This window comes from Trematomus bernacchii, unplaced genomic scaffold (assembly GCF_902827165.1).
Source record: "Trematomus bernacchii unplaced genomic scaffold, fTreBer1.1, whole genome shotgun sequence".
NCBI classification, from domain to species: domain Eukaryota; kingdom Metazoa; phylum Chordata; class Actinopteri; order Perciformes; family Nototheniidae; genus Trematomus; species Trematomus bernacchii.
Genome location: NW_022987648.1, coordinates 19,203,115 through 19,229,279, shown reverse-complemented (window position 1 = coordinate 19,229,279; position 26,165 = coordinate 19,203,115). Strand labels below are relative to the sequence as shown.

Here is a 26,165-nt window from a genome sequence, read left to right as displayed (position 1 = left end):
GCGGGGCAGTGCAGAATCGCTGTATCAGTGGCGAGCCGTGAGCTTTATACCTAGGCCCTCTGACCCCCACCCCTTCCCTCGAAAAAAAGAAGAAAAAAAGAGTTATTACGTCACAGCGTATACTTCAGCGGAATATCAAAACAACGGCCCAGGGTGCAAAACGCATCAATGACAGCGACCCTCTACCACACAAAACAACACCTGTGAACCCAATTTGTGTTCTTTGACATTGAAAATGATATTGCATTGTGTTTGTTACTTTCGTTGCAGTTGTATGTCAGTGTAATTTGGCATGCTTTTATTTTGAAGGCGAGTTCACACTGTTGACAGGAAGTTGTTGTTGCTATGGAAACAAGAAAAGTTTCACAGCGGGCGGAACTTGTCATAAAGTCCGCGATTATAAAACCCACCCATTTAGACGCCGTTTACACAGGAGAAAACTGCTTGTATCTGCATAGTTTCGCGTGCGTATAGCCCTATTATTTACACGAGGCCGATAGAAACTGACCCCACAAACGATAACGGGTCCCAAGGTGGATAGATTTGCAAACGAAACGCTCTGGGGGGTCAACCGAGTCCGTGTAATCACCTCTATACGAATATTTCCTGAAAAAATAGCGATAGCCCCACCTCTCCCCACCTCTCCTGCTCACTGCTGTAGCAACTATCAAAAATAGCTGTGTTAATTAAACGCACAAGGGGTTCTTGAATGAAATAATATTATAAAAGGCAAACCAGAATTGTTAACGCCCAATATACTCCTTAAACAAAATAAACAGAGTCAGATTTCATGCATTGATCCATTATATTGACAAAGGAGGATCTCACCCGGTGTTTGTAGAGAATATCTCTCTTTCTGAGCCGTCCTCTCCACAGAGACGTGCTTCTTGGTCGGTCGATGCAATATCCACAGATTCGGTTTCTTTCAGTTAACTTCCCCGTTGCATTTATCCATATGCTGAGGAAATTACTATATCCCGCTGAATACCAGCAATCGCCACACACACTTCCTCCTGTCAGTAGCTACTGCTAGTGCTACTGCTACTGACCATGCTACAGATATTAGTGCAAAATCTACAGCTCCTCTACCACAACCATCAGCAACAAGTGGACATGGAGAATTACATGAACTACATGTTGCTAAATACACCGCGGGGCATAAACAGAAGGGTAGCCATGGCAACATTGTTGCGGGGCTGCTCGGGCTGCTCTTCTTCGTTGCTTTTGGTGTATTTTGGCGGAAGTTACAGCGCCACTTACAGTCCCGGCATATGTACTACAGCGTTTCCAGCGGCCTCGTTTGAACAGACACGTTAAATGAAACGAATGCATGTGAACGGAAGACTTTTTTGAATACGCATACTGTGCATAAACGCAAACGTTCCCGTGTGAGCGGGGCCTTAGAGGGAAGATATGATTGGTCAATTGTACTGTCATTTGACATTACTCTCTCGTTGAGTTACTATAGCGGGCCCTCTGTGAATCGCAGAGAGGGCCAGACGAGCTTCTTTCATGTAAACCCTTCACATTCAAACAGAGACTGAACAGGCAGATTCGAAGGATTTATTTCTTTGGAAATGTTATTTTATTGAATCAAGTTTTCGGTAAAACTAATGAAAAATATAACAAAAATAATATTAAAAAAATATATATTTAAAAAAGTTTTTTTTTTAATGTTTTAAAAAAAAAAAAATTGTAATATCTTAGGCCCTCACAGAGGGCCTAGAGGGCCCTGACGGCTCGCCACTGCGCTGTATAGTTTAAATCTCCTAACAATGTTGTCCATTTTAGACATAGGCTTATTATATTTACAGCCCTTAATAACATTCATTTTCTGGGCTCAATATGTGTCTTGGCCGTTTTCGTTGTGATCGCTAAATTCACCTCGTTTCCCCTTGTTTATAATAATATCACCGTTCCAAGCACACGAGTGCTTTTGTTTTGAAATCACTTCCGTGAGTTTCGCCCCGCCCCTCGCTCCAATGACCATTAGACCATTTAGTAAAGTAAAAAGCAAAAAGCAAAAACGTCTCTCAGACGCTCTTCCGTTTACTTGTTTAATAAAGAAAAACAATTGGACGGTAGATACACGGATTATTGAGGGGTACTTGGTACGTTGTACTGTCTTACGAACTGCTTTTATTGATTTTCCTCAGAAAAACGTAGTAGCAGAGCGTCTTTCCGTTGCGCTGCGACTGCACACTTGTTTCAACCTGTTTAGGGGGTTATCTTGATATCATATATTTCTATAAAGAGCAAAGCATATCGTTTTAAGACAGCACTTTGCCTTAGAAATCAAGACTGGAGTATTCGCTTATCGTTGTAGGCGCTCCCAGCTGCATGCTCCCCTGTGGGGCACTCCTCTGCAGGACACTGGATGATAAACTAACGCCCACTCTGCAGGGCGGGGTCACGCTCTGGTAATGCGCTTATATACAGTCCATGGCGTTAGTTTACTGCTGACAAGGAAGCGACACCTGGATGAACCACCTGAACGTTACTTTAAGAACCACTTTATTTTGCTAGCTAACGGATATTTCTTAGTTTTTCTCCCGGTTTCACTGTTGCAAACTGAGGGGTCAAAATGAACTCCATTGACCTGGAGAAGCTGAAGATGACGGGAGCTGGTCGAGCCATGGCAGTGTTGACCAGCGGTGGAGATGCACAAGGTGACTTTAAATTACTTTAAACAAAACAATCCGTGTATCTACCGTCCAATTGTTTTTCTTTATTAAACAAGTAAACGGAAGAGCGTCTGAGAGACGTTTTTGCTTTTTGCTTTTTACCTTACTAAACGGTCTAATGGTCATTGGAGCGAGGGGGAGGGTGAAACTCACGGAAGTGATTTCAAAACAAAAGCACTCAAGTGCTGGAACGGTGATAATATTATAAACAAGGGGAAACTAGGTGAATTTAGCGATCACAACGAAAACGGCCAAGACACATATTGAGCCCAGAAAATGAAGGTTATTAAGGGCTGTAAATATAATAAGTCTGTCTAAAATGAACAACATTGTTAGGAGATTTAAACTATAGGCCTACAGCGATTCTGCACTGCGGCCAACTCAAACTGCTATATTTTATGATCGATACAAATATTTGTTATCATAAGTTCTTACTAAAACTGACACTGTTGGACTCGGTACTAGTTTGACTGCTACCAGAAATAAAATGATCACTTTTACTGTGTACTTTGCGAATAATCCTCTGAGTCCCCTTCATAGTAATGCATGTTTTCTGCTATCTTTGAGGAATGATACAAATAAAATGTTACCATTAGTTCTTAATGATATTCATACTGTTTGACTGTCTATTAGTTAGCCTGCTACTAACAATACATTGAAGTACCTTTACTGTGTATTTTTTTGAGTAATCCTCTGTCAGAGTCCCCTCCATACTGTACACAATGCATGTTTTCTGCTATCTTTGATGAGTGATAAAAAGAACATTTTACCATTAGTTCTTAATGATTTGATACTGCTGGACTCAGTAGTCTTACACCTACTACCACAATACAATGAATTACTTCTAGTGTGTTGTTTAAAAAATCCTCTGTCAATGTCCCCTCCTGAGAACAAAATCAAGCCACTTCTGCTAAGTTTGATGAGGGAAAAAATGATTTTTGCCATTAGTTCTTCGTGAGATTGACACTGTTGGACTCGGTACTAGTGAAACTACTCCCACAAGTACTATGAAGTACTTTTACTGTGTACTTTTTGAGTAATCCTCTGTCAATGTCCCCTCCTGAGTACAAAAATGCATGTTTCTCTGCTATTTTGAATCAGTGTTAAAACACCTTTCTTCATGAGACTTATATTGTTGGACAGAGTATTTTAAGAGGATATGACATGATATCAGCAATACTTCCAGTCAATACTCCGGCAGCAGCATTTTTACTCCTTGGAAAGTCTTTAGAGAATGGCCTTCAGCAAAGTGACAAACCTCCTAGTTCATTCCTCGCAGATTCTTCCATCAGTCCCAGTCATTGCATGTCAGTCAATAGAGATTCGAAAAATGTGTCCAATTCAACAAAACTTTTTTTTGTGAGTGAAGGCCAGAACTAAATTATAGAGTGTTTGATTGTGTAATTACAAGGTGAGAAAAAAATTCCACATCCTCCTATGAAACGTATTTTATTTACTTTTCCACTTATACTTACTTGTAATAAAACATTTGCATGTTGAACTGCTGGATATCTTCCCCAGCCTCAAGGAAACACAATAAAATAAATGGATTCATAATTTTTTTTAAATGATAAAAATGTATAAATGAATAATGTTGTGTGCCAACATTTCAAATTTAAATATAAAATAAAAAAAAGTTTACTTTTTAAATGATTTCTCACAAAAACCTTTCTAAATTAGAGTAAATTGTAAAAAAAAAAGGTTTTAGTCAATAAACGTTTTTCTGCCTAAAATAGTTGAAATTGAACGTAAACTATATCTAACACCACATGCATGGCAATTAACCCATTTTTGCCTGCTATTTAAATTGACTTTGGTTGAAGTTAATAACAATATTGATATTATATATATATATATATATATATATATATATAGATATATATATATATATATATCTATATATATATATCTATATATATATATATATAGATATATATATATATATATATCTATATAGCATACCATTGATGCAGTCTTTCTGAACACTTTTAAAATAAAATACTGCAAATGAAGAATATTTGTAATGTTCTGCACAGATAGTGCCTTAACTTGAATTTGAAAACACGTGGCAACTTTATTAATACAGCAGATGAAAAGATTTGTGGAAGGATAAATTCTTCATGGGCTTCAATGGCTCTCTAGATAAAGGGCGTTTTATGGTTGTTTGTATTATCCTCAGATAGTGGTTTGTTTAAAAAACTAGTGACATTTTAATAAATATTGAAAAAAGGGCTCCAAAAAAGGCGCATATATCCTGGCCGGCTTAGCCAGTCTGTATTCTTCAAGCACCAAGATTCATAGTTTATAAAGTACAATTCTGGGCCATTGATTGTGTTATTTCTCCAAACACTTACAGTAAAAATGCCTGTTTTTGACACCTTAAAATGGTTCAGGAAAAGGACTTTACATTGTATTATAGTTAAAGACGGGACTATTCAGTTAAGAGAAGAGAAAAAAGGAAAGGAAATTGTTATAATGGGTGATGTAACATTAATGACAGACATAATATGAGGTCCTTGGCAGTTGGCACTCAGACTTTAGAGGGGTCATTTTGTGATCATGGGGCATCACCCTTACAGCATCAGGACAATATCATATGGAGTCAGACACTGGAAGTGTGCTGGAGGCTGATGCATTGACTGGGACTTATGGAAGGATGAGGCTGATGAGAATGAAGAATCTGCGAGGAACGAACTAGCGGCAGAGAAATAATTATATATTAAAATACAGCAACATCATAAGAGGCCAACCAGAGTGACAGAGTGTGTCACTTTGCTGAAGGATATTTGTGACCAGCTATCCAGGCCAGTCTCTAAATACTTTCCAAGGTGTAAAAATGCTGCTGCCGGAGTACTGACTGGAAGTATTGCTGATAATATGTCCACCATATCCTCTTAAAATACTCTGTCCAATAATATCAGTCTCAGGAAGAAAGGTTTTTTAATGCTTATTAAAAATAGCAGAAAAACATGCATTATTGTACTCAGGAGGGGACATTGACAGAGGATTACTGGAAAAGTACATAGTAAAAGTACTTCATAGTACTTGTGGGAGTAGTTTCACTAGTACTGAGTCCAACAGTGTCAACTCATCAAACTTAGCAGAAGTGGCTTGATTTTGTTCTCAGGAGGGGACATTGACAGAGGATTTTTTAAACAACACACTAGAAGTACTTCATTGTATTGTGGTAGTAGGTGTAAGACTACTGAGTCAAGCAGTATCAATATCATTAAGAACTAATGGTAAAATTGTCTTTTTATCATTCATCAAAGATAGCAGAAAACATGCATTATGTACTGAGGGGACTCTGACAGAGGATTATTCACAAAGTACACGGTAAAAGTACTTCATTTTATTTCTGGGAGCAGTCAAACTAGTACAGAGTCCAACAGTGTCAGTTTTAGTAAGAACTTATGATGACAAATATTTGTATCGATCATCAAATATAGCAGGACAAAAAATGAAGAGCAGCTGAATTGAAAAAAGAGAGAGACGGCTGAGTTGGCCGCAGTGCAGTATCGCTGTATAGTTTAAATCTCCTAACAATGTTGTCCATTTTAGACACAGACTTATTATATTTACAGCCCTTAATAACATTCATTTTCTGGGCTCAATATGTGTCTTGGCTGTTTTCGTTGTGATCGCTAAATTCACCTAGTTTCCCCTTGTTTATAATATTATCCCCGTTCCAAGCACACGAGTGCTTTTGTTTTGAAATCACTTCCGTGAGTTTCGCCGCGCCCCTCGCTCCAATGACCATTAGACCATTTAGTAAAGTAAAAAGCAAAAACGTCTCCCAGACGCTCTTTCGTTTACTTTTTAATAAAGAAAAACAATTGGACGGTAGATACACGGATTCAAAACACATATTACACAGTTAGCTTATACAGCCATTATTTAAGTAAAAGTTGATATTAAGCTTACTTTTTGCAACACATGTAAACATTGGACATCGGCTCGTGTGTCAAAGGCATAGACTAAAGGTCAAAGGTCGTGTATGAGCAGCCTAAATAACGTAACTTACTAAGTATATTACCCAATTCCTGAACAATTTCACGTACATTTCTTGAGTACTAGAATGTTTTCCTACTTACATATTTCTTCTCCACTACAACTTAAAAATATAACTTGTTATACCACTGTATGCATTTAGTTACTGATAGTTTGCACATTAGGGGTAATACAACAAAATATAACAAACAAATGAATGATGGCACATAATCCTACTAATACTGTATAGTACTTTAACTTGTAAGTTTTCAAGCATATGATTCATGTGTGTTATACTTTCAATACAGTGAAATTAGTAATGCAGGACTTTTACTAAGTTGTAGCAGAATGTTTCTACACTGTGGTACTGCTACTTTATTTAAAATCAAAATCTTCTACCTCCTGTACCTCATAGAGTGTTAGGGACCGTTCAACTAATGCTTGTAGGACATTGTTACTATTTCCACAGAGTGGGTGGCACCTTTGCCCAATGAGAAATAATTAAGTCATATCCATTGTTTGATTGCACGGTTATTGTGCAAACAGCTTGTGTGTAATGAGAAACAGAGGTGAATCTAATCATTTCATTAAACTCTCCAGGGATGAATGCTGCTGTCCGAGCTGTGACCAGAATGGCCATCTATATGGGGGCCAAGGTCTATCTTATTTATGAGGTAAACAAGTTTCTTTAATATGACCCTAATAAAAATTGAGTTTGGTCTTTATTCTTGTTGACTTGCCCACATTGCTATTTTTAACAGTAACACACCATCGGAAATTACTTTTCAGGGATACCAGGGCCTGGTGGATGGGGGAGACAACATCAAACTAGCACACTGGCAGAGTGTGACCAACATCATCCAACTGGTGGGTTAAAACAAAATAATCAATCCCTTGACAGCAGTGGTGAATCTAGCTATAATTATTTGCAGGTTTCCACCTATCCTGCATTAATTGTATCTTGATTTATATTTTTTTCTATTCATTGTGGTTAAAATATCTCTCTTTTTCTCTTTTTCATGTATTTACTAGAAATGTTATGATTGAATCCATCTCCTCTCATCTCTTCTCTTCCTGCCTGTCTAATTCTGGTTATACCCTGGTAAGGGGCCTTGCTGCATGTGCTCTCAGCCTTATTAGTTGAAGAATTGGAAAGTTACTTTTCAAAAGAACATTATACGCTATCCAACTTTCTCCAAGTATCCAGAGACATGTATAAACTCTGTATTGCACTGTTTATTAGCTTGTGTGCTGGTGACCCCTTAGCAATTTTTCAATTTACAAGTTGTCTTAGGTTTGATGTTTATGAATTTTGAGCAGTTCAAACAAAGAGTAAATGTCCCCTCTTTAAGGCTGTTTCATTTGAATAACTTTTAGTGTTCGAAATTATCAATTTTTATGTAGCAGAATATGTGATTTTTCCTACTAACTATGCTAATTATTGTCTTAGGACCCCTTAGTTTATTATTGTGTCCCTTTTCCTGGGGGTCACCATCCACAACTTAGTAACCTCGCTGTAAAGCAGGTGGATGGCAGGTTTCACTCAGCATTAAAACACAAATATATCTGGAGTGACTGCTTGTGATCTAGCTCTGTTTCTAATCTTCCACCGCAGACATCTGATTCATCTAACAACACCATCAGGACGCTGAGCAAAAGGAAATATTTCTGTATCTTTGCAGCACATGATTTCAGTGACAGATTACTATGTCCTGTTAGTCTTGATTTTGTTTGTGTGTAATCTCCTCTGCAGGGTGGGACTGTGATAGGCAGCGCCCGATGCAAGGCCTTCACAACTCGTGAGGGCAGGCTGGCTGCTGCCTTCAACCTGGTGAAGAAAGGCATCACCAACCTGTGTGTGTGTGGCGGAGACGGCAGCCTCACCGGAGCCAACATCTTCCGCAGCGAGTGGAGCAGTCTGCTGGAGGAGCTTGTACAAAAAGGTGACGTGATCTCATTGTCCACTTGTCACTGTGTAGTTTTCCCTAATTATGTACTTTTACTGCATTCTGGCTACAGCATAGTAAATACAATTTCTATGCTGAAAAGTCCTATATAATAATTTAACATTTCCACAATAAAATGTCTAAAACTAACTCCACCTATGATATATATTCGGTTAAATTGTTATCTTATTCCAAATGTTTCAAAGAACCCTTAAACCTAAAGATATCTGTTATTTTAATTAAAGTAAACGGTCCGTTTCATTTGGTGGCCCAAAATGGAGACATATCACCTTTGGCAGGTGTTGTAGTTGTTTTGCCAGAATCTGTCCTGAATTCACTTTTTACTCAGTTGCAACCCACATATTTATATTTAAAAAGCTAATGGTTGTTTTTAAATATATTTTATCCAGATATGGGATTTTAAATACTGTGTTTTTAGAGAAACAAGCTGAACAAAGGTTGGCAGTAGCCAAATGTCCTCTGAAACAACACTTGATAGATACAGAAGTAATGATTTTATCTTGTTCTGGTGTGTTAAATTGTAAGCTGCTAGAATAACATCTATAACAATGCACGTGTGTCTCTTCAGGAAGAATCACAGACACTCTGGCCAAGCAGCATGACCACCTGAACATCGTGGGGCTCGTGGGCTCCATCGACAACGACTTCTGCGGCACGGACATGACGATCGGAGCCGACTCTGCTCTGCACCGCATCATGGAGATAATTGATGCTATCATGACAACAGCACAAAGGTCAGGCACCGAGTGACATTGAACAGTGGCAGCACAAAAGCAGCTGGTATTTCATCAAAGCAATTATAATGAGATCCCTTCTTACTAAATAAGTTATACAATATGAAGATGCAACAATAACGCAGTGGTAAATATACGGTTTATACTTATAGCTGTGATAGATGGTATCAAACTACAGCTGAAATAATTAATCGATTAGTCCCTAACATTTTTAGTTTGAAAATATTTAGTTGGTATTATAATATTAATATAAATAATTTCAAATATATAGCTCGAAATAGCAACAGTAGCTGTCTCATGAGAATGTTCAGACTTTATCAGACTTACCATAATATGTGTATGTACCTGCATGGTGTAATAAGTAGTGGAATGCAATCGTGTTCTATCCCAGTCCCATTCAAGCCTCTTTGGCATGTGATCTTGCCTGGACTTGCTCCCTTAGATCTTGGCAGGCTGCAAAATGTTTTGTTTCATTATAAATCTTTTGTACCTCTTCCAGCCACCAGCGCACATTTGTTCTGGAAGTTATGGGGCGACACTGTGGGTGAGTAGTAACACTTTGACCAATGTGTCTATCCTTCACATACTGCCACTGGATAAAGCTAATGATTGTGATATCCCTCCAGATATCTGGCCCTAGTGTCAGCACTGGCCTCTGGGGCAGACTGGCTCTTCATTCCAGAGGCTCCTCCCCAGGAAGGCTGGGAGGACCAGATGTGTGCCCGTCTAGAGGGGGTAAGATGAACGAAAAGGTCAAATCAAAAACAAACCGTATATATTCGCCCCAGGCACTTGTGTTTTCACAGGAGAGGGTTTTAAAGTAGGGGATTAATAAACATGCTCTTTGGTCTACAAGCATTTCAGGGATAAAGGCCAAATTGAAGCAGGATTGTGCTTACTGACCTACTGCTTGTTCTATTTTTCTTAATTTTTTACCTCAAGAGCCGCACAACGGGGTCAAGACTCAACATTGTAATCCTCGCAGAAGGAGCCATTGACAGAAATGGCAAGCCCATCACTTCAACTTATGTGAAAGAAGTAAGTTTAAAGATTTAAGTTTTAAGATCTCAGTGTTTCCCCTCAGTTGAGCTGCTCATTCTTCCTCCTGCCAACACACCAAATTCCACTCTCCAATGAAAGATTAACTAACATCAATATGTCTCAGTGCTCTCTCCACGTGAAAGGCACCAGTGCAACATTTCATCACTTCCATCAACCTTCACAAGGAACAATGAGGGAAAACAGCATCACTTATCTGGTTAAATGTAATATTGAAGATTATGAAGGCAAATTTAAACTGGAAGATATCAGTTTGTTCAAAGTTTTCTCTCAAATGTTTGTGAAGTACGATTATCTTCTCCGGTGTGAATGGCTGGTCAATGACAAGCCAACAACAAACTGAAATGCTTCCATGTGTGTTACAGCTGGTGGTACAGAGGCTCGGCTATGACACCAGAGTGACAGTCCTCGGCCATGTTCAGAGAGGAGGAACCCCCTCTGCGTTTGACAGAATACTGGTGAGTTGGACAACATACAAATGTACATGTAAATTGATTATGACAAAAAAACAAACATGTTTAAACAATTTTAAAGGTTATATTACTGCTTGTAATCCAAAATCGTAATGAGACAACCCAGTGTAGGCCTACGAAAACGCACATCAGGCACACAATACCTGAAATATCAAGTCTTCAGGAGGCCCCCTCTAACGGTATGGACTCTCTTGTGTTTCAGAGCACTAAGTTGGGGGTGGAGGCGGTGGTTGCCCTGATGGATGCCACTCCTGACACCCCAGCCTGTGTCATCGGTCTGTCAGGTAACCAGGCTGTTCGTCTGCCTCTGATGGAGTGTGTGGAGATGGTGAGTCAGTCACTCTTTTCTACTTTATAATTGATTTCATTAGACATACTCACAAGCATAGGGAGGTTGCTGTGTTTTTCAACTGTACCATTATTTGCAGACTAAGTTGGTGCAGACTACCATGAACGAGAAGAGGTTTGATGAGGCTATCAAACTGCGTGGAGGGTGAGATGTTTTTCATGTATATGAAATAGTTGGAATCATTTTAATTTAATGCAAAACAGCCTTGATGCACTGTAGATCAAGACATGTGCAAGTACCTTCTATACATTTAACATCCACTCAAATTATGTTTATCATACACAAGATATATACACACAGTATGTTGTTTTTCTGTGCAAATAATAAACATGTCCGAGCTAAAAATAAGGGTTTTGTTGCAGGAGTTTTGAGAACAACTGGAACATCTACAAACATCTTGCCTTCCAAAAGCCTGCCCAGTATGAGGTAAGTGTCTCACTAACACAAACACACACACACACATTCAGTAGTATCCTTACCACACAATTACAAAGGTTAAGCACAAACATGCTTATTAATATCCGACTCTTGTTGCCTCAGAGCAACTTCTCCTTGGCTATCCTGAACGTGGGGGCTCCGGCTTCAGGGATGAACGCAGCGGGACGCTCTGCGACGAGGCTGGCGCTCGCTAAAGGACACAAGGTCTACGCTGTCCACAACGGCTTTCAGGGACTTGCCAATGGAAACGTAAGGGAGTCTACCTCTACATCTACACCACACTGCAGCAGATTTTAACAACAAGTTATCTGTGTGGAACTGAGAGGAGACTGTTCTCTGCTGTCTGTCTGCAGGTTTTGGAGATGGGATGGCACAGTGTTGCAGGCTGGACAGGGCAAGGGGGCTCACTGCTGGGGACAAAACGGTGAGCAACAGAACAATTTCCGTAATTTCAACATATTACTGCAACAGATTCGTTTTGTACTTTCATTAAGTTCTGGGATTTTGGACATAGCAATATCTTTTTGAGCAATAATTGATGCAGGAGAGGCTTCAATTAGACAGTATTACAACGTACACCTTCTCACAGAATGTGCTATACTTCCAACTAACAAGTGTTCTATGACATGGACTTGTTAGAAGGCCTCTGAAGAGATTTTTCACCTCTGTTTTATGCGCTTTTTCAGAACTCTTCCCAACAATAACATGGAGGGGATTGTGGAAACCATCAGAAAGTTTAACATCTCAGCTCTGCTTGTAATTGGAGGGTTCGAGGTATAAGACAGAACTTCCAAAGACTGAACTTGTGTAATATGTTTTACTGACAATGTAACATCAAAGAGGTTTTTCATTCTATCTCTTGGTGACTTTTAAAGGCGTACGCAGGAGTGTTGCAGTTGTTTGAAGCCCGGGGTCTCTTTGATGAGCTCTGCATCCCCATGTGTGTAATCCCTGCTACTATCAGCAACAACGTCCCGGGAACGGACTTCAGCCTGGGAGCAGACACGGCCGTCAATGCTGCCATGCAGGTAATGCTGAGCAGGCAACAAATTAATCAATTCGATTTTTCAGGAGGATTAACACAAATAGAGACTGCATCAAGCCAGAACACCTCAAATATACAGTAATATGAGCTGCCATCCTTAGTACGATACATCTCAACTCTGTATTCTTTGTTTGAAACAGAGGTGACAGTATTTACACCTATAGTTTTTATCTTTAAACTTTGAAGGATAGGGAATCAGAGACACGCTCTAGTTACTTGCCAATGCCTTTTTATTGAATCAATAGCAAAGTCCACATTTTAGCACGACACATGGTAATTCATGTAAAAAATACTCTTCCACTACTGGTCTTTCTAGACGTTGCATGATGGGCTTTTAAACTGTGCACAGTATTGTATAGGTGAGGGTTATACAAATAAAATAAAAACTCCACTTCTACAATGTTGACCCTGCCTTCAATTGCTAATCTCTCCATTCACTCTGCCATTTTGATTTCTTACTCAGGGCTGCGACAAGATCAAGCAGTCTGCCACCGGGACCAAGAGACGGGTGTTTGTGGTGGAGACTATGGGGGGCTTCTGTGGATATCTGGCAACCTCCACTGGCATAGCTGTGGGAGCGGACGCAGCCTACATCTTTGAAGACCCCTTCAACATCCACGACCTCACGGTGAGTCTAAAACAAGAAATGCTCTGCTGTATTCTATTTTGTCAATAATGTTCAAATCTCTCCGTCTCTCTAATTATCTCTCCTTTTGACAGACCAACGTGCAACATTTGGCTGAAAAGATGAAGAAGGACATCCAGCGGGGTCTAGTACTGAGGTGCACAACATTAATTTAGTCATACAGAGACTATTATGAAATGAAGAAGCTAACCAAGAAAGTGTTTTTTTCACCAACTTAGTTTAACAGGTGTGCATGTTAATATTTGTCTAAAATAAAATACTGCTGAGGGAAAGTAGTATTCTTTTGGGCTGTACTAAATATTTCAAAGCTTCCTCGAAATATTGAAATGTTTTACTCCTAATGACGTATTCTAAGAATGATTGGTTCTCAGCTTTTTTTTGCAAGTGGATTTAGTTTGAACCTGTGTCCTGAGGCCTGTACTACGAAGCCGGATTTTCCTAACCTGGATATGTTTGAGTTAGCCCAATCCAAAAAATCCTACGACGCTGGTTTTCAAGTGGATCGCTCAAGCCAGCCGTGTCCTATCTAGTTAGGTGCGCGTTCACATGAAAGGGGTGGTATTTGGAGCATTCGACCAATCACAAACATGGACAAGCGTACTGACAGCGCAGCGTCATACTTCCTGAATGAAAAGTGAACTTTAATATTAGTCAAATATGAAGAAGTTAAACTTTAAACATCCATGACTTAAACACTTTATCCAGGATAAAAGCCACATAGCTGCACCTGCAAGGTGAATACAGCTGGTAAAAGAAAAAGCGTTTGAATGCGTACATTAACAGGTTTATGATATCACTGCCCCGTCCAAGACACGAGTGGATCTGACTTTAATTACATTTGACTCGAGTATTTCGTCAACTTAATGTGTTGTTTAAAATAATACTTCTGCATACAGTATGTGACACTGTAAGTGTTGCACGGCCAGATACGGCTCAAGAAGCTGACTCAAATAAGGAAATATATGATACATTATGATGTGATATGATATGAATGATAATGGGAGACATCGACGTCTGCACTCACAGTGCCGCGGACTGTACTTAATGTTACTCTGATCCGGTTACTTATGTTGTGGCAGATATTTAAGTAAGCTTTCTTAACGCTAATGTTATAATAGTCAGATTGCTCTGAAGATGGGAGGGGATATTCTATTAATTTTCACGTTCACACAGTCAGTTGATTTTTGCCGGCCGTCTTTCCTGCAACGGCAGTTTTTCTGTATTTCCTCTATCCTGTAATATGACTTGATAGCTTTAAACTCCGCACACGGAGCTCTGATTAGTCAGCAGGCGGTGCTTTCACTGAGTTGATCTCTTAGCCTGCAACCTAACCTCCTCCCGAGGAGGTTAGCCGCTCAGCATAAGTTACCATGGAGATCTAGCCCGCTAAAAAGAGAACCAGCGTCGTAGGACCGGAAAGCCCGAGTTTTCCCTGAAGTCAGCCGGCTAAGCGAAAATCCGGCTTCGTAGTACAGGCCTCTGCTCTCACTCTGTTGACAATAAAGGAAAGAGAGGAGGTTTGGTCGAGACAATCAGATTTTTATTTGACTATCCTAGTCTTTCCTGCTAAAACATAACAGGCTCTAACAACAATAAACGTAAATATCCCCCAGTGCCCTGAGGCCGCTCTGTTTCGCACATGTTCCTCCTTCCGTCCTGCAAGAAACAAAAAGTAGGATACCAGCATAATTATATCATTGGTTTATTACCTGATTCTGCGCAGCTTTATGATCTCAGGCTGGGTTCCTCCTATCTTTGCACCAGAGCCGGCGCTGTATCCACACTCCACTGCTGCAACCAGTGCAGTGTTGGACAAAAAATAGGCTACAGATGTGTTAATGGTATTATACTATTTGTAGAAATAGGATGTTTCCACCTCGAGTGATACACATTTTCCTTTAAACTCATGGTAATGTGGATAAGATAAATGTACTCATTTCTTTATTTTGCAAATAGCCTTACAAAATAATTGTTATTGCGGTGGAAAAACTGATTGCTCTGCTGCTTGCAACATACAAAGGGAAGAGTTTTATGATGGGTTTCAATAAAATGTGATAAAAAATGTACCTACTAAAAAAACATCCTCATAAAACTTGACTAATGATTTATTTAAATTGAGGATTGTTTTTGGTGATGTTATAAACTATGACCGATATCCCAAACTTCCTCATAGAACCTCCATAGGAGCTGCCAAATGTAAATAAATATATTTTTCTCTGGAACAAAGTACCATCCTTAGAGCCACACAAGAAGGGGAAAATACTATAGATATATATATATATTTTAACTTCAATCTTAAGAACATACTGTACTGTGTTTATGGAACAATGTCTCACTTCATGAAATACTGTCAGAACAAGTTTTTCCTTTGTTGATAATTTTCTCTGTCATAACAGGAATGAGAAATGCCATGAGAACTACACCACAGATTTCATCCATAAGCTGTATACATCAGAGGGGAAGGGCATCTTCGACTGCAGGGTCAATGTGTTGGGACACCTTCAGCAGGTACAAGAGCCATCCACCAATGACTTCTATTACAGTGGCAATATAACATATCACTCATATCCTGGGAAGAGTCTTGCAACATGTATTCTTCACTTGTGTTTGTAATTCAGGGTGGAGCACCTTCCCCATTCGATAGAAACTTTGGCACTAAGTTGGGCATGAGGGCAATCGAGTGGATTTCAGCGAGATTAACTGAAAACTACCGACAAGGTAATGCACTATATAAAGTCAGTTTATAGTAACAATTGCTCAGAAACCCAAAGTTAAAACGCCACAATTGAATCATTCCACTGTTTTTCCCCACCAGGACGCGTGTTCGCTAACTCCCCAGAAACAGCATGCGTGCTCGGCCTCAACAGGAAGGTGATCTCCTTCAACCCCGTCACTGAACTCAAGGATGTGACTGATTTTGAGTAAGCAATCTCAACACTTTCATGTCAAATAACAGAAGAGTTCATTATGATTCAGTCTTAATAAAAACATGTGGTTTATTTTTTTCAGGCACCGGATGCCCAAGGTCCAGTGGTGGATTAATCTGCGGCAGATGCTGAAAATGTTGGCCAAGTACCAAACCAGCTTCTGTGAATATGTCCCAGGAGAGATTCAACATGTGAACCAGCACTCCATCAGCATGGACTCCGGGTTCTAGACTCTCTGAAACTACAGTAAACTCTCTGCGCTAACCCTTATCTGTCCTGCCTTTCAAGGCTACTTTCAATTTCACAGTTGTTCATGTTAACAATACTGAATACTTTTAAGACCAGCATTGATTGTCAGTCTTGTCAGTATCACAGTAGCTACAGTACATTAAATGTAAAGATGAAATTCAGGTATTCATTTATTGCAGATTGTGTTCCTCTTTGTGCCAAACAAACCTTTTTTTGTAGTCAAATCACTGCCATTAAAAGACAATCAAGTGTGCCATACAGTAAAACTTAAATGAAGTATGTTGAGTTTAAGAAATAATCTGATCAGGAACCTTAAGTAAAATAAGTATGTACAGTATGTTCATGTTATCAAGCTCAAAATGAGATCTTCTATCATTTGCACAAACATTTACTAATCTGTCCTGTTTGGTTTGAGATTCTGAATCAAGTTCAAATGAAGAATAGGGCTACATGCTTAACCGACAGATATCACCTTTAGACTTTCCGATTGGATTACCTAATTATTTTTGTATTTAAGTTTTCTGAAGTATATGTTTTTAAAGTTGACGCATTATATTATTTAATAAATAATTTGCAGAACAGAAATCTGAACATTGGAATGGAAATATGACAAACAAATGTGGGTATGAAAGTGGACATGTTTTGCCCGTAGTGTCTTGCCTTAACTTCCCTAATGTCAGGAAGTGCAAGTAACATTTAATTTATACATTTCTGAAGTTTATTTCAACATGTAACAAACTTCACAACTACTGTACTTACAATATGGAAAAGGAATATGAACACATTTGAGTATTATTTTGATATTGCTTTTTTCCATTAAAGGTCTATCAACAGTTAATACTGTTATAACATGTTCTTGTGTGAATAGTTATTAAAATAAGGTTTTAAGTTGCATTAAAAAAAAAAAATACATACCATTTAACGTGGTGGTTTTAAACCATGAACCTTTCCTTAAGCTTAATTAAAAACAATATAGGAACATTACAGAAGAAAACGGGTAACAAAGTGTTCTCAGAAACACCATTTTCAGTGTTTCTACACATCTCAAAAGTTAAATGAGAACGGAAACTCATCCCTGGTTGTATCTTTGTTCGTTGTCTGAGGGCTGTTGGAGCTAAAGCCAAAATGGAAGTCTTCACTTTGCTCTGGTTGGCCGAACAGAAACTCAGGACCTGCAAAATGATACACATACATGTAGTTCAAAGCAGGTTATACACATCTCTAAATGAAAGACATTTGATTTGAGACTTACCAGGTGCAGACTTTGTTTCTGTGGTTTTCTGAAAGAAGATACACATAGTTTGATATTTTAGTTTGAGTAGTATTGTATAAAATATAGTTGGATAAAAGTACAAATGCAGTACCTTTTCATTAAAAAAAGGGCTGGTGAAAGCGAAAGATGAGTCCTGTAAAGAAACAAGATGTAATAAACAAGTAAGAGAAGTTATTTCTGTTAAATCACTCTTTTTCTTTTGCCCACTCCTCACCTCTTCCTGTGACATGCCCACGTCAAATCCAAACCCAGAGAAGCCCGGGGTGCTGGGGTCAGAGTGCAGAGAGAACAGGAAAGCTGGAGATTTGGCATCAGTGGAGCCTGGCTGTGGGCAGGCGGCAGGGCTAAAGCTGTAGTGAACAAATGAAACATAGTTTTTAGTGGCAGTCTTGACAATATTTCAAAGTATTGGACAATTCAAAAAGCCTTACTTAAATGGGAACGCTGGGGTGGAAAACACAGCTGTCCTTTCTGCCACGGAGGACTGAGGATGCGTCTCTGTAGATGTCTGATGGAAAGCACCAAGGTCCTCATTGTCGCTCGGTGGCTGCTCTTCATCTGAAGAGTCCTCTTTCCCCACATCAGCCTCCACTCCTTCCCCCACATCCGACACATTGGTTTGCTGTTCATATGCAGAAACATCTCTTTAACGCATAATATGATAACTGTTAACTGTATGTGATTATCCTTGGTATTTATTTATTGATTGAGATTGATTCTTGAGAGAGCCGTTGCCATTAATCTATTAATAATACTTTTAGTTCCTATTATGCCACAACATGACAGTGTTGTTTTTAGGGGTACAAAGTATTATAGAAAAAAAAAACCTACCAAGACCTGATCCTCTTGTCCAGTTTCCTGCTCCTCAGTGTGCATCTCATCTTGCGGTATTTGTTCTGAAGAAATAAATATTTGTTGATGGGTTGATGGGTGTTGATAAATATGCAAATGTCGCATATAGTGTATAAAGTGTTTTTATTAATTGAAATGCGTAGGGAGCTTTAATCTACTTACCATCCAATGGATGAGATGACCACAGCTCATCATTTTCTTTCTCTGGGGAAGAGCTGCAGGTCGTCGTATACTGGACCTCATTTTCCTCAGAAAAGTCTTCATCATTTGCCTCTACTGACGTTGTATGGCCAGACTGCAATCAATCAATAATGCAACACTATTTACATAGCACATTTCGAAACAAATCATATGCACTTAAAAAGGTTCTTTACAAGCAATTGACCAAACTAAGAATTTCAAAAGTAGTGAATCTTAATAAAATATAGTAGAATAGAATTATAATGATCTACAAAAATGTTGATCCAACAAAAGGGAGTTAAATTAATACTAAAGATGATAATAGAAAAGTATAAATAATACAATTATAATCACTACCTAAAAGTGGCATAATGTGTGCTCTACCTTTTGTCTCAGTAAGGTTCATGATCAAATGCACGATGTGTCCAGGTTTTTGTTAGTGGCTATAGGACCTGTTTCAACTTTTACATTTGATAATTGCTAGAATTTGGTCAGCTCTAGGATTCCGTACTGTTGTTTGATGTATCCAAGTACCTTTGTCTGGTTGAGATGAAGAGAGGAGATGTCAATGGAAGAACTCTCATCCTCTGCCTGAGGATCTAATTGTTTCTCTGCTTGTGCTATGGGATGCTGGTCAGAAACACTAGAAGGAAAAATGAACTAAATCTGAGAAAAACTGAACTTTTCTTTGCTTTGGCTTTTTGTCATTGTGATATTTATAAGATTCACTGAAAGATACCTGTCTGGTAATTTCTCAGGGGAAGAAGAATCAATTACTGGACCTGGTCAGGCAGAAATTCAATTAACTGTATCAGGAGCTGTAAATATATCTTACCAGAGCACGTTATGATATTAAAAGTGTATTACCAGTGAGATGGTCCAGCTGCTTCTGTTTCATTGTTATTTGATCATCAGAATCCATGATCCTAGACTCAATCTCTTCTTTTTCAGCCCGCAGCCCAAGGAGTATTTGAGCAAGAGGATTTTGGTAATAATATTCTTTGTGTGACTGGAATATCTTCCTGTAACTTGCAATTCTCTGTTCGTAGACTTCTCTTTTTGGGATACAAATAAAGAACAATTCAGCTTGGTTTATTATGGCACCCCAACAAATTAATTAAATGCAAACAACATAGTTAACTGAACCCACATGTCACGGTTATAGCTGTCTTTTCCGTTCTCCAGTTCTGTTTTGAGTGACTGCTCATACTGAAGAAGCAGGCTGTTAGTTGCCTTCATGCTAAAGTTACATGGATGACAATCAGAAATACATTATATCCACACTTCCCCGCACTGCTAATAATAATAAGTTATATGTACATTTTGGTTAAGTATCAACTTGGTTCATCATAGTTTGTCTCATGCATTACCTAGTCAACATCATACCTTTTAGCATTAGCCTTATTATGTATCACAGTGCTCTGCTTCACCCTGATTCCCTCCTCAAGTTTCTGGATTTCACTGTGGATTGTTTGAATGCAAGACCTCCTCTCAGCAGTGTCAGCTCTGCAAACTGTTCACAAAAATGTAAGCACTTCAAAGATACCATTTCAAAACAAACACTATATTGTAAACTAAGTGTTTATTTGTTAGCATTAACCTTACTTTTAATTTGTTGTTCGATTTCATTCTTCTTTTGGGAAAGCTCCCGAGTTTGAAGAGCTATAAAATACAAACAATAGTTACCTTATTTAAAAATGACAATTATCCTTTTCACTATTATTATGAATAATTGTAATTATCACTTCGATTGAATTTGCTCTGGTTTACACCAACACCAAAACTGGCTTTCTAGTGAAATCCATTAGCAAAGCAGCTAGCATTAGATAACTTTAAACTTGCATGCTAATGACATAATTTGAAAACAAAACCACAACTTTTAACATACAATTAAGTTCAAATATAAACTCACCGAACTGAAAGAGGAGGCTGTCAATATTATTAAGTGAATATTGGTCGTTCATTTTGACACCAGGCTAATGTTAGTGGTTAGCGACGTTAGCTCACGCGGGGCGGGCTGCTGCTGTCAACGGCTCAGACGTTAGGAGACTTCAGCTGCGCACGGTTCTTTGAGCTCCTTCCAAGTAAAATACAAAGTTTTAAATAACTTGGTCATTGAGGAAAATACCTTACATTCATTCTGTGGCCTCAGTTAAGATCGGTTTGGGAAGCCAGATTTAAAATAATGTAGGCCTACTAAGCGAACCTAAAGATACTGTCAGTCATTCAAATTAAGCTGGCTACCTTTAGTTAGCTTTGGAGTGGACACATTTAAGCTAGCAAACGTTTTCGGGCCATCATACACGTGCCCATGGCTTTATAAAAAACACTTAATTAACAATGTATTGTACATTTTGCTTTAAGTGAAAGTTAGTGACCACCATAGCGATACTGCTATACATTTCTTAATATATATAATATATATTTTGTATCCAAAAAATGTATTAAGCCAAGCCTATGGCCTAGTTATATGTTGTGTTGCATTATACAAGTATTCATAGGCTAACGTTTTTAAACTGACGCAATACATATTCATAGTGTGTACAATAGGTTATTATATAAGATTATTTTAATCTATTCATTTTGAGGGTTATTATTTCCAACGTTTTAAGGGCATACATACGGTGCTTAAAATAGTGCTTTCAGTATGCTTTTCCTCCATCATTTTCCACATGATGTCAATCAGGAGGAGCACGGATCAGGATTGGTGGGACAGAGGGCTGGAGGCTGGAGGGGCGGGTTTAGTGCTATTCTGGAAATCATTTTTGCGTAGCGCATCTGTATGATGTGTATCGGCAAAAATACAGCCTTGTGATGTGTGGGGTATTCCAGTGATTTATCCACACACGGTTACGTTTATTTACCCGGCTCTTGTCTAACATTTTAAAGGTAAGAAGATTACATTTGAATTGCACTTCTATTTAGATTACATGCTGTTCGCCGGCTGGCGTCTGCAGACAAAAGAGCGGACATGGGTGGGATTTAAATGGGAGGGGATCAGCTGTGTGAAGAATGGGTTGTTTTTTCGATTCCACCCCCACCAATGAAATTAAGCATTTGTCTCGAAAACCACTCTATCCGTCAATTAATTGTGTACTTTTTCATTTTGTCTGTAAAGGAAACAGGATGGTGTGTAAACAGATCAAGCTCGCGGTACATTTACTGAGAGTAGGATATCGTTGTGCTGTCAGCCTGTCATGCAAAAGAATGACAACCCCCAATTCATTTAAGCCTCGTTTGTTATCTGTATTTCGTCTGTCTGGTTCTAGATGCATAATTCCATATCAAAGATAATGTGAGATTTTGTATATTTGGTACATATGTAAAAAACGCCTCTGCAGAATCTAGGCCAGGCTCACTCTACATAGAGGAGTGTATTATTGTGACAGTAAAAAACCATGGCTGTTCTTTAATGCCTCTCTCTGTTTGTGTGTGTGTTTGTGCTTTTTCATCCAGCCTGAAATCTTCCCTAGATTGAACTTTTGAACATAATGAGTAGTCTGTGCTGCTCAGATCTTCAATATTAGTCTTCATATATAGCCCATCATAAAGTAGCCGTAGAGTCAAAGAGTTTACAGGATCAGGGGAGAGCATGGCCCATCTAGAGGAGTCCCAAACTGAGGGAGAAGGCAGCCCCCAGATGATCTCCTTAAGATCAGAGATGTCAGGGAACCATGTGGCCGATGGAGAAGTGGGAGCCCCCATAAGGAGGAAGAGGAGGAAGAAGAAAGACCAGCGTCCAGAGTCCATTATTGTTTACCACTCTGAAATGGAGAGGGGCTCTGGAGAGGACCAAGGCAGTGAGGAGGGAGCAGAGAGGAGCACGGAGGAGGGAGCTAAATTCCTCTGCACACCTACAGGAGAAGGTGAGAGACTTGTCTTTTAATATCAAGAAGTGCCATTATTATCACAGAAGGAAAGTTAGGTGATGTGTTTAGTCTACTGTGCCATTTACACCATGCATATTGACTACATAATAAAACAAAAGAACAATTTATGTATTTGTTATTAGCATTTGGCCATTTTAAGGATAACATAATTTGACAGGGAAAAAAGACTAAGGCTGCGACCAAGCACATGCTTGCATCCATGCCTCTTTCTTGTAGGCCACTTTCCCTGCAACATCCATTTAGCTAATTGGAATGATCATAAATATACACTCATACCCCCACACACTTGAAGCATTACTTAAAACTCTTAGAGCGGAAAATTGCGGCAGGGAAAGGTTAGGCATATTTTGTGAATTGACCTATATAAAGGATGGTTACAGCTGAAGAGCAAGAATGTGAGTTTACCACATTTTCTTCTTGTTGGCTTTTCATTTTGCTGTTTGTCATAAAGGTAACTGTCTCTTGTTTCATAATCTCTTAACAGAAGAAGGGTGGAGCCTTCCTCCAGACAGCCGCTACGTGACGCTGACAGGCACCATCACCCGAGGAAAGAAGAAGGGTCAGCTGGTGGACATTCACCTCACTTTGACAAAGAAGGAAATCAGGGATCTGGCTAAGTCCAAGGAACGTCTCGACGCAGAATGTGAGGCAGGGGAAGGCTACAAACGCAACTGCGGCTTAGGCGTGTGTCAGGGACCCCATGTCGTCCTGTGGAGCCTCTCCTGCGCTCCTGTGATTTTCCTCCTCTCCTTCATCACTTCCTTTTACTACGGCACTCTTACCTGGTACAATGTCTTCCTGGTGTACAATGAGGAGCGGACGTTCTGGCACAAGATTACAATATGCCCCTTCCTCATCATCTTCTACCCCATGCTCATCATGCCCATGGCGCTGTCCCTGGCTCTGTACTCTGCCGTGGTGCAGGTGTCCTGGGCCTTCAGTGAGTGGTGGCAGGACGTGAGAGATATGGAGAAAGGTTTCTGTGGCTGGGCCTGTGGGAAGCTGGGACTGGAGGACTGTTCCCCCTACAGCATAGTAGAGCTTCTTGACTCTGATACTGTTTGTGGCACTCTGCATAGCAAGGCCCCCAGTGAACTTGCCCAGACATCATCAGTGTGAAGTGGTGGTATGCTGAGGTGCAAGGCACATATAGGAGTAGGCCTAAATCCAAGTGATACGCAAGAAAGTTAGAGTTGCTTATGGGGAAGTACTTGAAAGCTTTTCTGTAATTGATGATCAAACACTACCTGAACAGTTCCGAAATTCAGATCTATTATGCATCATGGGATCCAGGCCACTATAAATTATTCCTCTAAGCATGCGAGTGGTAATTTTTGTTATTTTTAAGTTGTTATGGTTATCCTCCAACAACTGAATCCTTCTTATAACTTTTTGATATTTTAAGGCCTCAGTGCCTCCTGTAGTGAAATTTGGATAATCTCACCTTGTTCACTGCTACATATGTTGTTGGAGTCCTGAAAGTTACACCAAGTTCCACTTCATCTGTAAATATCTGTAATTAAATGTATGTGCTCACAGAGCTGCGCACTGACGTAAAAAACTGGATGCATTTCAAATGCTTGTATGTAAAGTCATCATAATCTGTGAAGTTGTATTTGAAGTAAGGCTGGATTACTAACCGGAAACAGTGGGTTCAGAAATTACTTTATTAAATGTGTTTTATTACTGATTGATCTGGGTGTATGCACCATCCACAACAATATTGTTCAAATAATGAGCACTTGGGGAAATACGACAACTTTCCCCTTTACCCTCACTAGCATTTCCTTTAGTTACTGTGGTTCCGCTAGTTCTTTTATTTGGGATAGTGACCGCAAATAATTGACATTGCTTGTCTTTGGTAACTTGGGATAGCTACCAGGAAAAAGAGAGATGCATCCTCTTCCTGTTTCTTTGTGCTTCTTCCTGTTTCTATTGGGCAAATAACATTTATTGTACAATTGATAGGAAATCCTTATTGGAATGATCAGTCCAGTTTTTTGGGGGGAGAGTTGGGGGGGGGGAATATCAAACCATCTTAATCCATTAATAAATACCTGTATTTTTAGGATGATATTGTTTTAAATGGTGCATATTCCTAAAACGTTTTGCATTTCGTAAAGGAAGTTGCTGACACGAGTACTTACTAGTGTCTGGGCATCTAAATGTTGCTGCTTTTTGCACACATTAAGTACATAGTGTTACAGTGTTCTGACAGACAGAAGAACAGGGATCAACAGCAGGTTAATCCAGCCATTTTTTTGAAGCCATAGTCAGAAAAAGCTGACAAATTAGGCATTTCTCTGGTGTAGTCATGTGTTTTCATTGTTATTCTTGGCACCATCAACACAGATGTGTGTGATCTTAAACTACATGTGTTGTCTTCACAGTTTTGTTCCACACACAACTTAAAAAAGTAGTAATTTTCCAGTGTTCATGTTACATTTACACCCAGTTATATTTGAATGTTGATTTAATTTATTTTAAGACTACTCACTTCCTGTCTTTGTTGTAGCTATTTGTTTTATACTCTGGCACTAAATGTATTGCAAATGGTTATCATGAACAGATTTTGTTGGTTTAAATTGATCAGATAGTTAAAATATTTGTTTTAAAAAATATTTATGATCAGTCCTTGTTTGGTTGTATTATTCAATTTTGTTTCAAACAAACAGTGACATTGATCAGTGGTTGTGTCTTTATTCCATGTTACATGTTGTGAGACCACAGGATGCAAAGTAAAGAAGTACACAAATTAAATAAAGTCTTATGTCATTACATCACAACTTTATGACATTTTGGGGGTAAAACAAACAAGACACTGTTTTATGGGAGGTTGATAATGTCTTGAAAAACAGTCAGTTTACAGTGTTTCCCTGAATGGTGACAACAGCTAGCTCCCTGGGGTCAGTAAAGAAAATCCATATGCTCCAAAACACACATTAACCAACAAGGCCAGTTTCAAAGTCTGATTGTGGGGAGTCCTCCTGGAAATGAAGAGGTTTAGGTATTATGTGTAAAGAAAGTTTAAGCAGCATTTAGACCTTAATATAGGAAAAACATTTGAATAAACAAAGACAAAAAAAATTCTAAATAATTCAACAGTTTGAGGGGAGAAGGTGCTTTATGGAGACTTTGAGTATTTGGTTTATTCATATTTTATTTATTTCTATTTGTATTATTAAATTTTTTTTGGATCTGCTTTAATTCCCAAGTAAGCATGTAACCATTCCGGGAATTTGATTCCAGTTGTGTTTTTTTCTAAACATACATGCACAGAAATAGACATACAGCTAAAACAAGACTAAACAAAGGTTAACAAAAATATTTTACTACCATAAACATTTCACTACTAATATACAGTGTATAAAAACAACAAAATATCACTTTAACAGTTACACAGTGGTAT

General features: G+C 38.9%; 3 protein-coding genes across 7 annotated transcripts; 2 read left to right on the top strand and 1 right to left on the bottom strand.

The window, feature by feature from the left end:
- Window positions 1-2,039: 2,039 nt before the first annotated feature.
- Window positions 2,040-17,396, top strand: pfkla (phosphofructokinase, liver a). Its single transcript, XM_034134413.1, has 22 exons — window positions 2,040-2,669; window positions 7,275-7,348; window positions 7,464-7,541; window positions 8,428-8,617; window positions 9,210-9,375; window positions 9,875-9,919; window positions 10,002-10,110; window positions 10,318-10,413; window positions 10,800-10,892; window positions 11,110-11,235; window positions 11,336-11,400; window positions 11,619-11,682; window positions 11,797-11,943; window positions 12,048-12,118; window positions 12,381-12,468; window positions 12,570-12,722; window positions 13,203-13,367; window positions 13,460-13,521; window positions 15,782-15,893; window positions 16,004-16,103; window positions 16,201-16,306; window positions 16,395-17,396. The coding sequence occupies exons 1-22, from the start codon at window positions 2,585-2,587 to the stop codon at window positions 16,540-16,542; spliced, it is 2,343 nt and encodes a 780-aa protein (XP_033990304.1). The 5' UTR covers window positions 2,040-2,584; the 3' UTR covers window positions 16,543-17,396.
- Window positions 17,397-17,506: 110 nt separating this feature from the next.
- Window positions 17,507-21,553, bottom strand: LOC117485744 (protein SIX6OS1). Of its 5 annotated transcripts, XM_034134419.1 has the most exons (15): window positions 21,490-21,553; window positions 20,779-20,943; window positions 20,472-20,528; window positions 20,253-20,379; window positions 20,017-20,106; window positions 19,734-19,921; window positions 19,606-19,648; window positions 19,401-19,509; window positions 18,849-18,981; window positions 18,666-18,730; window positions 18,266-18,456; window positions 18,049-18,184; window positions 17,926-17,967; window positions 17,814-17,841; window positions 17,507-17,733 (listed from the first exon to the last, which is right to left on the bottom strand). In XM_034134419.1, exons 2-15 carry the CDS (start codon window positions 20,828-20,830, stop codon window positions 17,606-17,608), a joined length of 1,389 nt encoding a protein of 462 aa, XP_033990310.1. In that variant the 5' UTR covers window positions 20,831-20,943; window positions 21,490-21,553; the 3' UTR covers window positions 17,507-17,605. The 5 variants fall into 5 exon arrangements, with proteins under 5 accessions (XP_033990310.1, XP_033990305.1, XP_033990307.1 ...); XM_034134414.1 differs by having other exon boundaries at window positions 17,814-17,967; XM_034134416.1 differs by having other exon boundaries at window positions 17,814-17,967; window positions 18,672-18,730.
- A 117-nt stretch (window positions 21,554-21,670) lies between these two features.
- On the top strand, window positions 21,671-25,511 carry tmem169b (transmembrane protein 169b). The gene is made up of 3 exons (XM_034134192.1): window positions 21,671-21,755; window positions 22,323-22,732; window positions 23,241-25,511. The coding sequence occupies exons 2-3, from the start codon at window positions 22,459-22,461 to the stop codon at window positions 23,873-23,875; spliced, it is 909 nt and encodes a 302-aa protein (XP_033990083.1). The 5' UTR covers window positions 21,671-21,755; window positions 22,323-22,458; the 3' UTR covers window positions 23,876-25,511.
- The last annotated feature ends 654 nt before the right edge of the window (window positions 25,512-26,165 follow it).